Source organism: Plectrocnemia conspersa, unplaced genomic scaffold (assembly GCF_051122295.1).
Source record: "Plectrocnemia conspersa isolate PC_06_02 unplaced genomic scaffold, ASM5112229v1 ptg000002l, whole genome shotgun sequence".
In the NCBI taxonomy this organism is placed as follows: Eukaryota; Metazoa; Arthropoda; class Insecta; order Trichoptera; family Polycentropodidae; genus Plectrocnemia; species Plectrocnemia conspersa.
The window spans coordinates 10,538,196-10,553,174 of record NW_028277166.1 but is presented as its reverse complement, the minus strand read 5'-3'; the positions used below and the strand labels follow the sequence as shown (position 1 = coordinate 10,553,174).

Here is a 14,979-nt window from a genome sequence, read left to right as displayed (position 1 = left end):
GTTCATCATACGGATTTTAAAGTCACTAAGTATCTACCATAAATTAGAAAGTATTAAAATACCCGTCGCCTTGAGAAATATTACGCATGCATTCGGGTTTACTCTCGAAACGGCCGTTTCTAATCTGTTCTAGCGGCCAACAGCAATTTTTTTTAAAAAACTCACCGCGTTTTTGTAATTTTTCGTTCCATTAAAAAGGGGCACATCACATATGGAGAGGACCATGGATATAATAATATTTTCTCAGACTACCCTGAGACGCCGCCGCTTCTCCCTTCGCAAATTCACTTCGGAGACGATATAACATTCTTGTATATATTGGTATTTAATGATTTTTCGTTAATGCGAAGTATTTTACATCCGTTGAGCTTAGATTTAAACAAATTTTATGGAATTATATTTTTATTTGATCCGAATCATATTTTTATGGACTTTTATATACATAAATTTAATAAATTTGTTACTAGTATATAATAGTTATATGAATTGTTTGTAGTAGCCTTTCAAATGCACATTAGTGTGAATTAATGTGCAGAAATATTTTTGTAGTAATATATTACATAAAAGTCACAAAGAAAAGTTTAAGAAACAATATCATTCACCAACTATTGGCGAAGTAATTCGTGAACTTCGTCATGTGTTTTACGAAACATGTGATCACTTCAAGTTCTGTTAGGCATTATATTATTATATATTAATTTATATTCAGTGTATATATGTTTTAATGTTGTATATGCATTTTTTTATAATTTCTAATGTATTAGAAAAAAGATAACACAATACATTGTATAAATTTGTAAATTAAACAGTTTTATTGTGTTATTTTTTATTTTAAATATTATCTTAATGCTTAAAACAGAAATAGCACATGTCCCTGTTTAATTACTAAGGAAATTGACTTTTTCAATAGATTTGTTAGATTATTTGTTTTCATGATCATCCATTTCATTTTAAAATAAATGTATCGGTGTAATATTCACAGAACGGACGTGAAATGGGAAATGGAACGTGTATCGAAAAATGAACTTTCAGTGAAAATATTTGGAACAAAAAGAGCATATACTCTTGTAAAGTGTCTGAGGTAAACAACTTTTAAATTAGATTTTTTTACTATGCTTTTATTTAGTTTAAGACTTTCCATGTCACTTTAAAATAAATTTAAGACTTTCACGTTTATGGAACGAACGCGAAAATGGAAATAGAACGAGTATGGAATAAACATCTTTCACACAATGTTACACGACAAGCTAGTGTAGTATTATTTTTTTATGATTTCACTCGGTATCTAAGGGGTGAATCTGGACGGTAACCTATTTTTGTCGATTTTATGTACTCAAACGTGCAAACAAAACAGCGCTTTAACGCTCGTACGTGCAAAGGTAGCAAAAAAAAATGGTAACGCGATAAGAATCAATGGCTATTGATTTCATATTATATGGTAAATGTCAAAATGTGCAGTGCATAGATTGACTTTAAATGAATATTTTTAGAATGGTTTCCCAGACGTTTACGTCTTGAACGAATGGTAATCGATCCCGAAATAATAGGTCATTTGGCGTATACGAAGAAATCGATTTGTTGATATTCACTTCAATGCGTTGACTTACGTAAATAAACGAGAGTGTGGCTAAAAGGCCCTTAACGTGGAGCTGGTAGCGATAACATCTATATTAGCTTTGTTTTTTTTTCTATCGCCTTAAGCATGGAACAATAGGAAGAATATATATGATATTTAAATGACGCAAGATACACACACAACACAAAAATTATAAATAATTTTGCTTAATATATATTTGGTTATTATATATCAATGTTATATGTATATTTTATCGTCCGAGATTTATAATTGAAGACTGGGGAAGCTGCCGCTTCTCCCTTTTCGTTAACCCTGGTCCAGCATCAATAGCATTACGTATTTATAGTAATTATACACATTATCAATGATTCAAACATTGTTACATATTCAATAATTATTAAAGCTAAATAACTTTTCCTTGAACATAAATTAAATTATCTCAAAAATGTATTTAGTGTTTATTATAAAAATATTTTTACATTATTTAATATTATACTCTATTCGTATTGCAAAATCAGTATGATATTTTTTATTAATATGACATAATTTAAGATCCTATTTTTAGTTCTCCATGCGAGTCATAGATACACACGCTCGATATTATTATAACATTTTTTATATTATAGCATAATTTAGTATGATTCATTATTATTGTGAAATTGCGACGTTTAGGATCAAAAGTTGTAGCGTAGCTATTTTCATCTATATTTACACAATAGATATAAAAGTTGATGTCCCAATGGGTTTAGCGTAGCAAATCGCGTGCTTCGAGTTTTTTATTGTAAAAAACAATTCCATGCGGAGTGAAATTTTCTCCAAATTTAACGTACAAAAAATTTAAAGAGGTTTAAAACACCCATTTTACTGTTTATTATTGTGATTATCGCGAAAGCTTCACCTGCGAGCAAGATTAAGCCAAATCCGCTTAAAAAAATAAAATATTTACCTAAAATATAATATTCTCTATTTTAATACATTCAAGAAATAAAAAGAGCGTAACACTGCCTTCAAAAACACACACACACCTCCACAATAAACATTGTTTATTGTGGAGACATTTGAAATATGGCACCTAAATCGGTTACCAAGATTAGGCAATGAAGCACAATGTTATTCATTTTATAATTAAAATTTAATTGGTGTTCTTGTTTTAAAATAACGTTTTTTGTTGCATATGCTAAATTCTAAATAATAGTCAGATAGGTTTTAAACGTCAAATTAAAGTTTTCTATATTCAAAGTAATATTTTAATGGTAATGGCGAAAAGTAAGAATCACTGAAATCACTTGGTATCAGTTAAATTTATGCATGTATTATTACTTCACTTTCAAACCTAGAACTTAGATGTCCAGTGCATAGATTGCAATCGACCAGTCGACCGCGAAGCTATTTGCGGTCGCCCACGTTTTAGTATGAGATATATCGTACCTCGATCTAAGACGTTTGTCTAAAAAAATGTGAGATTAAATTGTTGGGATAGTGTTTGATTAAATTATCATTTTTGTATGAAGTGACATTAGATATACATATATGGAATTCCACCCACTGGTAAGCCGCCATAAATAATTTCAGAAACGTAAAAGTCACTCATGATGTATTTTAACATTTCTCCCTTTATATATTCCCACGATCAAAATCTTATTTGTTCGTTTTAGATTTCAATTTATAACAGTATACACAATTTTCTGTGTTTACGTGTGAATAGAAGAGAATTTATATTGTACTTATAAAGTTTCATTATTTTCCTCAAAACTTAAGCCTAAATACAACAAAGATTTTTAACATGTTTGCTTTTTTTTCAATCATAAAGGCAAAATAACTGAAATCCTATTTAATATCACACGGTTAACTTTTGCTTTGATAAAATATCCAAAAATATATTATATAATATTTTTAATAATGGTTATGATAAAGAGTTATTTTTTCAATAATTAAAAGTTATATTTTGCGTAATATTTTAATTATAAGTCGCTACAAAATTTATGCTCAATATTTTATATTAAATTTACGTTTTTGTTATTTATTGTTTTGTCCGAACGTCAAATTTTTTTCTGTAGAGTTAATTTTATCGAAAAAAAACGCGAGGTGTACGCGTTCGCAATATTTCAATATTATGTTATACAATATTTCTATGGTTGTCAATCTCTGCAAGGTTTCAATTTAGAAACTCATATTTCGGAACAAGTGGCATTTGAGAGATATTATATATTTCTTGCCTTTCGCGCAAATGTGCGTAAGTAATATTATATTACCTAAAGAAATGCCCGAATTAGTGAAAGCTTTCATACAAAAATGTAATTATTATATTTTACTCTTACTTCGCCTCCAAAGATATATTGATTAGCTGTAAACCAAGTCTCTTCTTATATGATGAACGGTATAGAAACTCATCTATTTTGTAATCTTCCATAAACGCCTTTATGCTTCAATTTAATATATCATAAACTGAGCAGAATATATTATAGTATGCATACATAATATATCATATAAGTGTTCATGAATATAATATATATTTATATAATACGTATGATATTTTCAGGATTAATTAGCACTAAGCTGTATGCAACATGTTTCTACTAAATAAATATAACTAACATATCAAATTTTAATAATGAAATAATATTTAATACAAAATGTTTACGCCCTTTGAATAAAATGGATCTAAGATCTGGCTTCATAGATAATATTTCTAATTTAAAAAAAATATCTTTATTATTGTATACTAAATTACAATAATAAAAACATAGTTAGATTAAGAATGTAACACTATAAGAATAGCTTTAAAATATAATAATAATAAAATATATTTTTTATCGGCTGTTTATGTTACATCATCAATACTTAACATACTCAGGTCATTTTTATTTCCAGCTGAAATTCTTCAAACCCGACGTCTACCCTACAGTGCTTTCATTATTAATAAAATATTTTTTTCTTCTTATGAGATTCAAAATCCGATTGAAAAAAATAGTCATGATACGGTCATGTAATATTTTAAGTGTTTTATTTATTTTCACTACCTTGTAAGGTTTTACACTTGTTCTCAAATTTACTATTATTGAAGACCACTCAAAATTTATAATATTTTTTTACGAACGAGTAAATCACCAAAATACACCATTAGCTAATTTAAACAAAATTCGATGAGTGTGAGGTTTTTAGCTACTAAAAACCAACCTCCGCTGCAACTGACCCATCGGTATCCGCTTTAACGCATTTTTTCAAGGGACAATTGTACTTTATGACATTTGTCTCGGATCTTTGCGGGACTGTGCCGGATTCTAACTCCATGTCCCGAATATATGTCCCGGAAAATATCCCGGAATTAACGATTCATATATTATCAAAATAAATTTAGTTTATGTTATATTTTCACATACAGATCGAATTATTTTCAGAGCTTTATATTGACAACATTGTAAACAAACATTTTTTTTGCATTAAACGTCGTCTTCGTAATCGGGTATCGACAAACAGGTACAAAAAACAGGAAATTTAATAAAAATTATGGAATTTTTACTCACGACCGTAAGGTGTCGACCGGCACGTCTTTTTGTCACGTCGTCAAACAAGTAAATCCTTCCGCCGACCCTTCGTCTACGTTCGCAGCTGTTAGTAAACAACGGCAGAAAAAAATAAAAAACGAAGAATGTTGCCTGGGAAAATGGCATTTATAATGATATTACACTATGTTTTAAAAATATTATAGTTATCCTTACCGATATTACTATGGTCTTCTAATATAAGAGGATTGCTCAAAGTATTTTCAAACCAAATTTTGGTCAATAGGAGGGCGTAAAAACAATTATCACTTCTCAGAAGGCAAAAATTCACGTCAAAAGCAATAAAATCGTGTTGGCGCTGTCGCAGTGGGAACGCTCGGTAACATGCGTTCCCACTGCGACAGTACAATTTTATTGCTTTTGACGTGGATTTTTGACTTCTGAGAAGGGATAATTAGTTTTTGCGCTCTCCTATGGGCAAAATTCGGTTTAGATGTGCTTTATTCGATTCTTAATCGTAATATTGTTATAAAAAGTCGCTTGATAATCGAGCGTTTTCACAGTTTTATTGCTTTTGACCGAAACTGGAAATTCGCTATATGGCAACTCTAAGCAGCAAAGAAAACACGATTAATTATCAAGTAAATACTATGAGTAGATATTTTTAATATTTTTTCCTGCCTAATTAAAATATTTTGCATAAAATACCTATTATTATTTATTCAAAAAATTATATTACGATGTTAAAAGATCGCAAAAATACCATTTTTGTCATGAGGCCCGGAAGCATTGTTTTCCCAAGGCACGAGTTCGCTCTCGGCGGCCCTGTCTGCGAGTCAGCGGATATCCGGCCTCTAATAGCACTGAATCTGGAATCGATGCTACTTCTGACACATTTCCCTGATGTTGACTAACATGTTTGGCATGAAAGAGGATATCATTAAACCGTCCACCTATCTCTACAACTTCTTCGATTTGGCAACAACGAATATCAATAGATTTAATAATTAAATAATTCTTACATTATTGTGATCAGCAAATATGAAAAGTTATACGACAATACAAAACGTTTGTTTTAAACATTTCACATTATGATTAAAATTTCATAATTTTTAAAATTTCAAAAGGGCGCCCAATCAACAAAGTTTCGTGAGCGCCATAATCCTAGCTACGCCTCTGCGAAGTGATCTAAAAGCTTCGCATTGTATGTATAGATGTGTGCATGTTGCATGCTAATGTGTGTGCAGTGTGAAGCGAGCGACTAAAATACGTACAAAGGGATCTGACGTTGCAGACTCGTAGCTCTGTCGGTTAAGCCTCGGTTACGATAAATTGTAATAGCTAGAATATATTGCAGAGAACTTTGTAAGATTCGTCATATGCTAATTTACATCACAGGAAGTGCACCATGCTACCGATAAATTACAATCGTTTATAATTAGTTTTAATGTATCTAAAATATTGCATTTAATAATACTGTTAAAATATCCGGAGTTGAGTGTTGTCTGACAAAATTTGAAGTTCTGCCACTGAGCACAAATATATTTTGGGGTAATAAGCAAAAAGTTTGCCGAGCATTGACCTAGAAGTTTACGCCCTTTGCCTTCTTCGTAATTTGTAACCATAAATACTGTTCCAAATGGAAAAAGTGTGTGAATTTTTATGGCAAAAGTATATTTAGGCTTATGCTATTTGCTCTATATGGGTATTTTTGCTGCCAGAAATTCGTTTCTACCAAAACATCAATATTTTGGTCTGGATATATTGATTTGACGAAAACACACTGTATAATTGATTCATATTAACTAAATAGAAAATTCGTAGAAAACAAAAAAATTAGGAAATAAGTCGTGCAGATAATTTTCTTCAATCAAAACTTTCGTTTTTCTTAAATACTCCTAACCTTTTTATTATTAATATTATACAATATTTGATACTTAATTTAGTATTATTCACACATTATTATTAATTTAAAAAAATGTTAGTATGCTATTTAAAAATTACCAACGATTATAAAACTAATAAGCTATTAAATATTTATAATATTATAATAAAATATAAAAAAATTCCGGTACCGGGAATCGAACCCGAGCCTCCTGGGTGAGAGCCAGGTATCCTAGCCACTAGACCATACCGGAGTTGTGTTTCGGACGTAAAATTCTTAATTTCAGTATATTCAAAATACATTATTAAATTATTATTTTTTACTAATAAGTAATAAAAATAATACATATTATTATCTTCATAGTGTATTGATAAAGTCATATTTAATTACATATTATTTATTCCACATTTTCATATTATGTTTAGTACGTTTCCTCATCATTTTACATTTTTCCTTTTCCCTCATTATCTCTCTATAAACATCTCCAGGTTTATGGATGTAATTATTTTCAACAACAGATGTTGAGTTTTTCGCCAAAGAGAAGGTACCTGAATTATTATTAGTCTGCTTCTGGACTTTATCGTCGACTCCTGCAAAATATCAAAATATATTACCATAAATTACCATCATAATAAAACAACAGCTAAAAAAATAAGAATGGTAAGGAAAAAGCATTAAATATTATACGAATTCATTATAAACACACCCCGATCTAATATCTCTACGACGTTATATTTATAAGAGGCTTCCGTCGTTTTATCTTGTACAAAACTTGTAAATTTCACAAATTTCAATCCTTTGTTTCCATCCTCTTTCGTAACCTGAAGAAAACATTCAATATTTTTAATGAATTTTATATTGCCATTTTTTACCTCTTACGTCTTTGATTGAGCCGAATATTTCATCTTCAGTAGGCACTTCATTCTTTAGGTATTCTATTTCTTTCTCGCGTTGTTTTACTTGATTTCGAAGGCTTGAAATATTATTAAAAATAAATATCTACATTTAAAAAAAATAAAAAGTGTGCGATGGCCGGGAATCGAACCCGGATCAACTGCTTGGAAGGCAACTATGCTGACCATTACACCACCATCGCCGCTTGACTCGTGTCAAAATTTACCGTTCAATTTCATATCCATTTTGGTACTCGTTCTCCAATATATCTATTTCTTGTAATTTTATATTTAATGACACATTCAATTCGTCAATTATAGCTTGTTTCATATATAGATTATCATATTTTTGATCTAAAACATTTTTTTACAAATAAATACTATCTATAAAACATAAATTACTATACAACACAAAAATACATACTTATATCACAACTTTGTACATTATTCATCATTGCAAATTCCATCTGATTTTGTATATTAAAATTAAACAATTTATTCGTCGTTGCCTCAACACCATATGTTTCAATAAAACCATTTACAGTTTCACAAAAACTTTCCCTACATTTCCAAATTGTTTGATATAATTCATCCTATAAAATAACAACAATAACATTACTTAAACAAGATTAACTACTTAAACTTATTTAAAACAAAATTAACCATTTTATCAGCACTTTTTATATTATTTTCTTCCATAGCCATAGATACAGTTTTCATTGAATCATATTTTAGCTTCAAATCCATCAAATCCAATTTCATGCTGACTATTTTTTCTTCATTAGTTTTTATCTCATTTTCAACTTCTAATATGTGATTCTCGTTTTCGGTTAATGTTCTTTTTATACCGTTTAATTTGTTTTCATCTGCACTTATACAATTACATTTAATTTTAATACAAGAACATTAAAAATTAAGTAATACATAACTCACAGTCTCTGATCTTCTTTCTCTCTTTTTCAATCTCTTGTTCCTTTCTAATTATCTCATTAATATAAGTACTGATATTATTAGTGTTCATATTGCCGCCGGCATGTCATATACAAGTTTATTTATAAATTCAATAAAAAATATCGTTGGTCATAACAAGTTTTTTTTTCACTCAAAAATTAATTGTAATAAATATTCTATAAATATGAAAAAAAAATGTAAAATATAATTAATATAATACAATAGTGTAAACTTAATTTATATGTAATGTATAAGTGATATTTTATTATATGTATATATACAAAATTTCCCCCTAAAATTCACATACGTATATAATTGAATTTAATAGTGTTTTTTTTTTTAATTTTAAAATAAAATTATAAATTCTGTATTTCAATAGTTATTAACAAAAAAAAACAGCTTATTCTACAATTTCTAAATTATTGTTTCCGTCAATTATAATCTATTATCACAAAATAAAAACTCTTTAAGCCCTTCATTCATGAACTTCGAAACACATCTAATAAAATATAAATGTTATCGCATGGAATAAGGAAAATTTTAAATATCAGCTTATCATTTAGACAGCTTTGTTGTTTTTCAAAGAACTTAATAGTTTTGGTAGTAATTTTCTATTTCAGCACCTTCTTGTTTATTTTGGCATGCAGGCAATTTTTTATTTTGTTAACTTCTGGCATGCGGTAATAGTTTTTATCACCTCAAAAGTGATTTTATTTATACGACAAAAATAATTTGTAATTTATATTAATAATACAAATATTCTTAACCCTATAAATTATTTTAAAATTCGACTTTCTTCGCAGACCGCATGTGGCTCTCAGGTTCTTAGTTGAACAATGCTGCTATATTTTATTAGGTACACAAAAAAATATTGTATTCCACTTACTGATTTTGCGAAGTACGTGAGTATCTAAATTGAAATAAACAAAAGGGAAAGGGTAACTGTATTTTTATTTAAGTGTTTTGTAAGAGATATAGACAAACCATGGACCATTTGACGCCATTCTTAACGATATATTGTTTTGTTATTATATATATATATGTAGTATATGTGTGTGTGTATTGATAAATTCACTTTAATAACGACAAAGAAAGGAATAGTATTGAATTTAGCTCTAGCAGCATAAATTATTTCAGCTAGTCAAGTTTCGAATCTAATGCGATAACTAGGTATATCGCTAATATAGAGGTTTGGTATACAATTTAATTTTAGTTTTTTATTTTATACGTAAATACAAACTTCAATTATTTAAATTTTATTTTGATTATATCTAGCACTCGATGGAGATTTTTTATAGGAACATAAAATGTCTGCGTCCGTCAATATATCTACAAAAAAAATGTTTACGGTTTTACTTGACTCGACAAATTTTCGCTGACGACCTTTTTTATATTTTTTTTAGCTCTCAACTTACCATTTGTCTGACATTTTAGTGAGTAGCACTGTTTTATATAAACCATTTTATCTGTTTGCAAAAAATAACAGTTAAGAAATTATTTTATAAAAACTTCTGTAATATAAAATTTATACTCCTTCAGAATAAAAAAACTCATAATACATCAATAACAAAATCTAATAACACAATTCACTGTCAAGTGACAACGATCAGCAGTACACACGATTTGCGTTTATAGATTTCGTATTGTTTTTTTCTTTCATAACTTACCTTCAGTGGCGAGCTAGGGTATGTGCCGCCCAGGTCAATCCATAAATTTGCCGCCCCCCCCCATACATTTTTTACAGGGTCATAAAATCATAATTTCTTAAAATAATAAATTGGTTATTATTAAGCTCTTGTTATTCGTGGATTTATATGTTTTAGTGCATTCAGGGTTAAGAACCACACTAGACGATCCCATCGCGAATATGCCGCCCCCAAGCAAGTGCCGCCCGGGGCGGCCCGCCCCCCCCCCCCCCCCCCATAGCTACGCCACTGCTTACCTTTGAAGCATTTTAACGCCAATAAATAAGAAAACATGCCAATTGATACAATTTTGAATAGCGACCATAAAAAACCAGTCTATAAATTATAATACTAACTAAACAATCAACAGCTCTAAATTTAAAAAAAAGTTAAAATGATTATCATTATCTGTTTGATTGCCAATTGACCTAATTTATGAAAGATTTTTATTTAAATTTATTTTTTACTTTATATTAAACATATTAATGTTTTATTGCTAAGTATATTTTAATAAATTACAAAAATTGAAAATCACCAAAAATATTAATAGAAATTTTACCATTTTTCATTTACATATGTCACTTGGCCACAAATAAAATTTCCTCTGGAAAAATTATTTCAGCAATACAGAATTATGTTATTTATTTAGTCTATCGCTAACAATTTTTATCTTATTTATATATCTTTTTCTGACTGGTTTCATTGTCAAAAAAGTGTGCTGTGGATAAAAAAAATATTGTGAAGCACTGCTTCTTTTGACAAGGTTATTTGTAATTGTAATAAAATAACTATTTTTAGTTTTTACATATTTATAATCAATTGCAAAGGTATGCAATTATTTCTTAGATAATAGTTAAATGAGTTTTAAATTAAACCTTAGTTCTAGAATTGCATACATGTTTATATATAATTTAACCCTAGTGAAGACAATTTCATAGTACATAATCCGTTAAAATTGTTATTTATTACATATATACAGAGCCAGCTTTTGGGTGGGCACCATAAATTAAAACAGGGTATTTTTAAAATAATAAATCACCATTGTATCTTAATTTATTTAACAAAATATCTAGAAAATAATGAATTAATTATGCAGATAAATAAAATTGTCATTTCTGCAATTAAATATATTCAAGCTATATTATGCAAAAAAAAACTCACAAATTTATATTTTTGGGTCAGCTCTGATTATGTCTGTTAATAGTAGAAAGGATTATAAAAATTGTTTACACTAAATATCAACGTTCTAAATGGCATGTTATCATTATACATATAAAAAGTGTAAGATGTACAATTTAAATACTGATAAAACGATGACACTGTAGTCAGATTGATTCAATAATAAGTTACTTTATTTTGGTTTTGTTTCTTGATCTGTAACATATCTAATATAAATTGTGTCTTCCGCCTTCGGTTCTTCTGCTTCTTCAGATTCTTCCAATTGAGAGCATGCGATAGCCAAAGCCGAACCGTCGTGGCAGAAACTCAAAGACGTAATGGAAGTGTTGTATCTATGGAATTGGCACAGTCTTTTCTTGTTGAAACCATCCCATATGTTTACGTATCCGTCTGATCCGCCCGTCGCAAACGTATTATAGACAGAATGGAAGCTAATAGCGTTGACTGGATAAATTTTCTCAATACCTAAGACCAAATAAGCAAGTATGTAAATAAGACACTATAGAATACATTATTTATAATGTATATATTAATACCTCCTTCTTTTATTCGATGACATTTGAAGGCATACTTCTTCTTCTGAACTTCCGGATTACTATCAAGATACTCTACAGCCACTCTTCCTTCTATGGAGCTAAGCACATATCCCTGTTTATTCGGAAACACCCTGATGCAACGAGTTTGATATTTCAAAGATGATTCGCGGCGTTGATTCGCTTGCGACATGTTTCTAATATCCCAAACCAAAATTTTACGCCCAGACGTTCCAACAACGAATTTCTCGCCAATTACGCTCATTGTATACACCTAAAACATAATTACATAAATAAAAAAATATTCTTACAGATGATAATAATAATAACACACACCCGTTCGTTTCCTTGGTTGTAAGTTCCGACACATTGTGGAGATCTATTGTCCCAAAGTTTCACGGAACCATCCCAACTTCCGGTGACAACGGCATTTATTTCACTAGCAAATTCGACGCATCGTATTACACCTTTATGTTCTCCCATAACGGTCTCCATGCTGCTGTTGAAATCGTACATTTTTAAAGTGTTATCGAGTCCGCCACTGTACGCATGAACAGCGTCCTGAAAGCAACATCCACATAATACAAATACATACAACATCGCAACAAATATGACTTACTCTGAAACAAACGTCCAAAACGGGCAGTTCATGCGTGTATTTATGCCTCTCGACATTGGTCGATATATCGTATAGTCTTACACTGCTGTCCCATGATGATACTAATAAGAATTGATTCGATTTTGGTGCAAATTTGACCGATGAAATCGCATCGTCGGGAGGATTTTTTAGTTTGAATTCAGTTCTGGATTCTGATATCTTCATCTTCTGCAACGTGTAAAATAATATAGTACATCATACCGTCAAGACATTTTTCACACAATAGTGCTCTAATAATTAACACAATCAGACAATCTGATCAAATACAATCAATTTTATAACCGAAAAAATTAATGTTTATATTGATAAATGTTGTCGCTTGTTAAAGCATAAATATAGATAGCAAACTATTAAAATGCATATGCATGCGTATTGTACATACGTTTCACTCAAAATGTCGATAGACGCAGTAGAATTAATTTTAAAGCTCCGACATATAGATCAGTGAGGTTAGGTACACCGAACGCCAATACACCGCTACGAGCAATGGTCTAAGCACCATCAATTTCAACCATATTTTTTTATTAATTTAATATAATAATCAAAACTCACAAGAATCCCGGAATAACCAAATACTCCCTTTTAATCGAAAAGTTTTTGGAAAGGTTCTTAAAATACGATATGATTCGCTGAATTCTCTCAGAACGTTGTATGTCGCTAAACATTTTTAAAGTGTTTTTTAAATTGACCAACGCCCCCATCGCATATTATTCAGCCTTTCATAGCTTTCGCGCCTATACGCTACGTGGATAGTGGTTAGGCCAGACCTCCTCCAGAGTTGGATAGAATAATTTTTTCCAGTTTGCAATAGTGTTGTCGTCTAGTGTAACGTAGTTCTGTAACGCTGAAGATTGGTACAATTGGTCAATCTGTCATTATCAAAGTGCTTTAGATCCAACTTGTTTGGTTGAGCTCGCAACATTGTCTGATGTCAACACGGCAAGCCAAGCGTGCTCTCCACCGCCGCTCTGTCGTTATTCCCGTTTCGTTCGTCAATTAAATAGAACAATTAAATAGATTCGTTGAAAGTTATTCATATGGTGTTCAATGTTCTGACTAACAATTTTTATGCGAGTGAGATATTTTATAAAATATTTCTAAAATAAATGATTTATTGCACATTTATATTTACAAATGTGTTGGAACCAACAAATTAACTACATATTATTTTGTTAAAAATAAATCCTAATAGACATATGTTACAAATTAAATAAATTGTATGTAAAAAACTATTTACATGTGCTACGCTTTAATATGTCATTATTGTTATTTACACATGTATCGAATTAAATATTTACTATAAATATGAAATATTTTAGCAAATAAAGATAGTCGCAAGACAGTACTCAAACAGAGAGTCACTAGAACCACAGTCTACTATTGCTGGAGCATAGCCACACCTTTTCCTGGCTTTCAACACCACAGCGCGTCCCTGGAGAGCAGGCGCGTAATGTGATGACCCCTGACGTGATCTGAAGTAAGACTAGGATCACACAAAAATGGTAACCCGTCTACCTTCTGATATCGCCAGGATGGCGCTTGCATTGCCAACGCCATGATTAACACAACCGCTCACGCCCCTCGCCATCACAAGTTACAGAGCACGCCGACACTGCCGATCGCCGATAGTCGCCCGTCGGTCTAATAATCTAGCAACCAACAACGGTCAGCAATGGAACACTCTTTGTAGACGCGGCCAGACTTTCTTGGCCGGTCGGTCAAATCCGGGTGTCCCAGAGATTCCAGCTCCAGCAGCATCATCAGCATCAATTCCAGCAGCATCAACAACATCAGCTCCAAAGAGCAGCATCATCAGTTTTAGCTCCAGTAGCAACATCAACATTAGCTCCAGTAGCATCATCAGCATTAGCTCCAGTAGCTTCATCAACATCAGCTCCAACAGCATCAGCACAGCTTTTTAATCTGGTTACAGAGCCTTAAGCCAACGAGAACTTCGAGCCTGTCAGATGTTCAGCTGTCGTCAAGGTCGGAACACCCTTTGTAGACGCGATCAGAGACTCCCTCGGCCGGCTGGTCTAAACCGGGTGCCACAAAGATTTCGCGCATCACGTTTCGCATCGCATCGCACAGCTCCAACAGCAACAACTGCAGCAAA

General features: G+C 30.9%; 1 protein-coding gene, 1 long non-coding RNA gene and 2 other non-coding genes across 4 annotated transcripts; all 4 read right to left on the bottom strand.

The window, feature by feature from the left end:
* Positions 1-7,145: 7,145 nt before the first annotated feature.
* Positions 7,146-7,217, bottom strand: TRNAE-CUC (transfer RNA glutamic acid (anticodon CUC)). The gene has a single exon. It is a non-coding gene; the product is annotated as a tRNA-Glu (tRNA).
* A 449-nt stretch (positions 7,218-7,666) lies between these two features.
* Positions 7,667-8,178, bottom strand: LOC148237600 (uncharacterized). Its single transcript, XR_015808908.1, has 3 exons — positions 8,085-8,178; positions 7,844-7,937; positions 7,667-7,785 (listed from the first exon to the last, which is right to left on the bottom strand). It is a non-coding gene; the product is annotated as an uncharacterized LOC148237600 (long non-coding RNA).
* Positions 7,989-8,060, bottom strand: TRNAG-UCC (transfer RNA glycine (anticodon UCC)). The gene has a single exon. It is a non-coding gene; the product is annotated as a tRNA-Gly (tRNA).
* A 3,106-nt stretch (positions 8,179-11,284) lies between the features above and the next one.
* Positions 11,285-13,351, bottom strand: Bub3 (mitotic checkpoint protein Bub3). Its single transcript, XM_088205634.1, has 5 exons — positions 13,246-13,351; positions 12,825-13,031; positions 12,542-12,766; positions 12,209-12,479; positions 11,285-12,137 (listed from the first exon to the last, which is right to left on the bottom strand). Exons 2-5 carry the CDS (start codon positions 13,026-13,028, stop codon positions 11,845-11,847), a joined length of 993 nt encoding a protein of 330 aa, XP_088061760.1. The 5' UTR covers positions 13,029-13,031; positions 13,246-13,351; the 3' UTR covers positions 11,285-11,844.
* Positions 13,352-14,979: the final 1,628 nt, after the last annotated feature.

What these genes read in the sequence shown, in the direction of transcription:
- Bub3 (XM_088205634.1), bottom strand. Translation starts at nt 13,028, where the DNA reads ATGAAGATATCAGAATCCAGAACTGAATTCAAACTAAAAAATCCTCCC. An exon ending in ACAACCAAGGAAACGAACGG is followed by an intron (nt 12,480 to 12,541) that starts GTGTGTGTTATT and finishes ATTATGTTTTAG; the next exon opens with GTGTATACAATGAGCGTAAT. An exon ending in TCATCGAATAAAAGAAGGAG is followed by an intron (nt 12,138 to 12,208) that starts GTATTAATATAT and finishes ATTTGGTCTTAG; the next exon opens with GTATTGAGAAAATTTATCCA.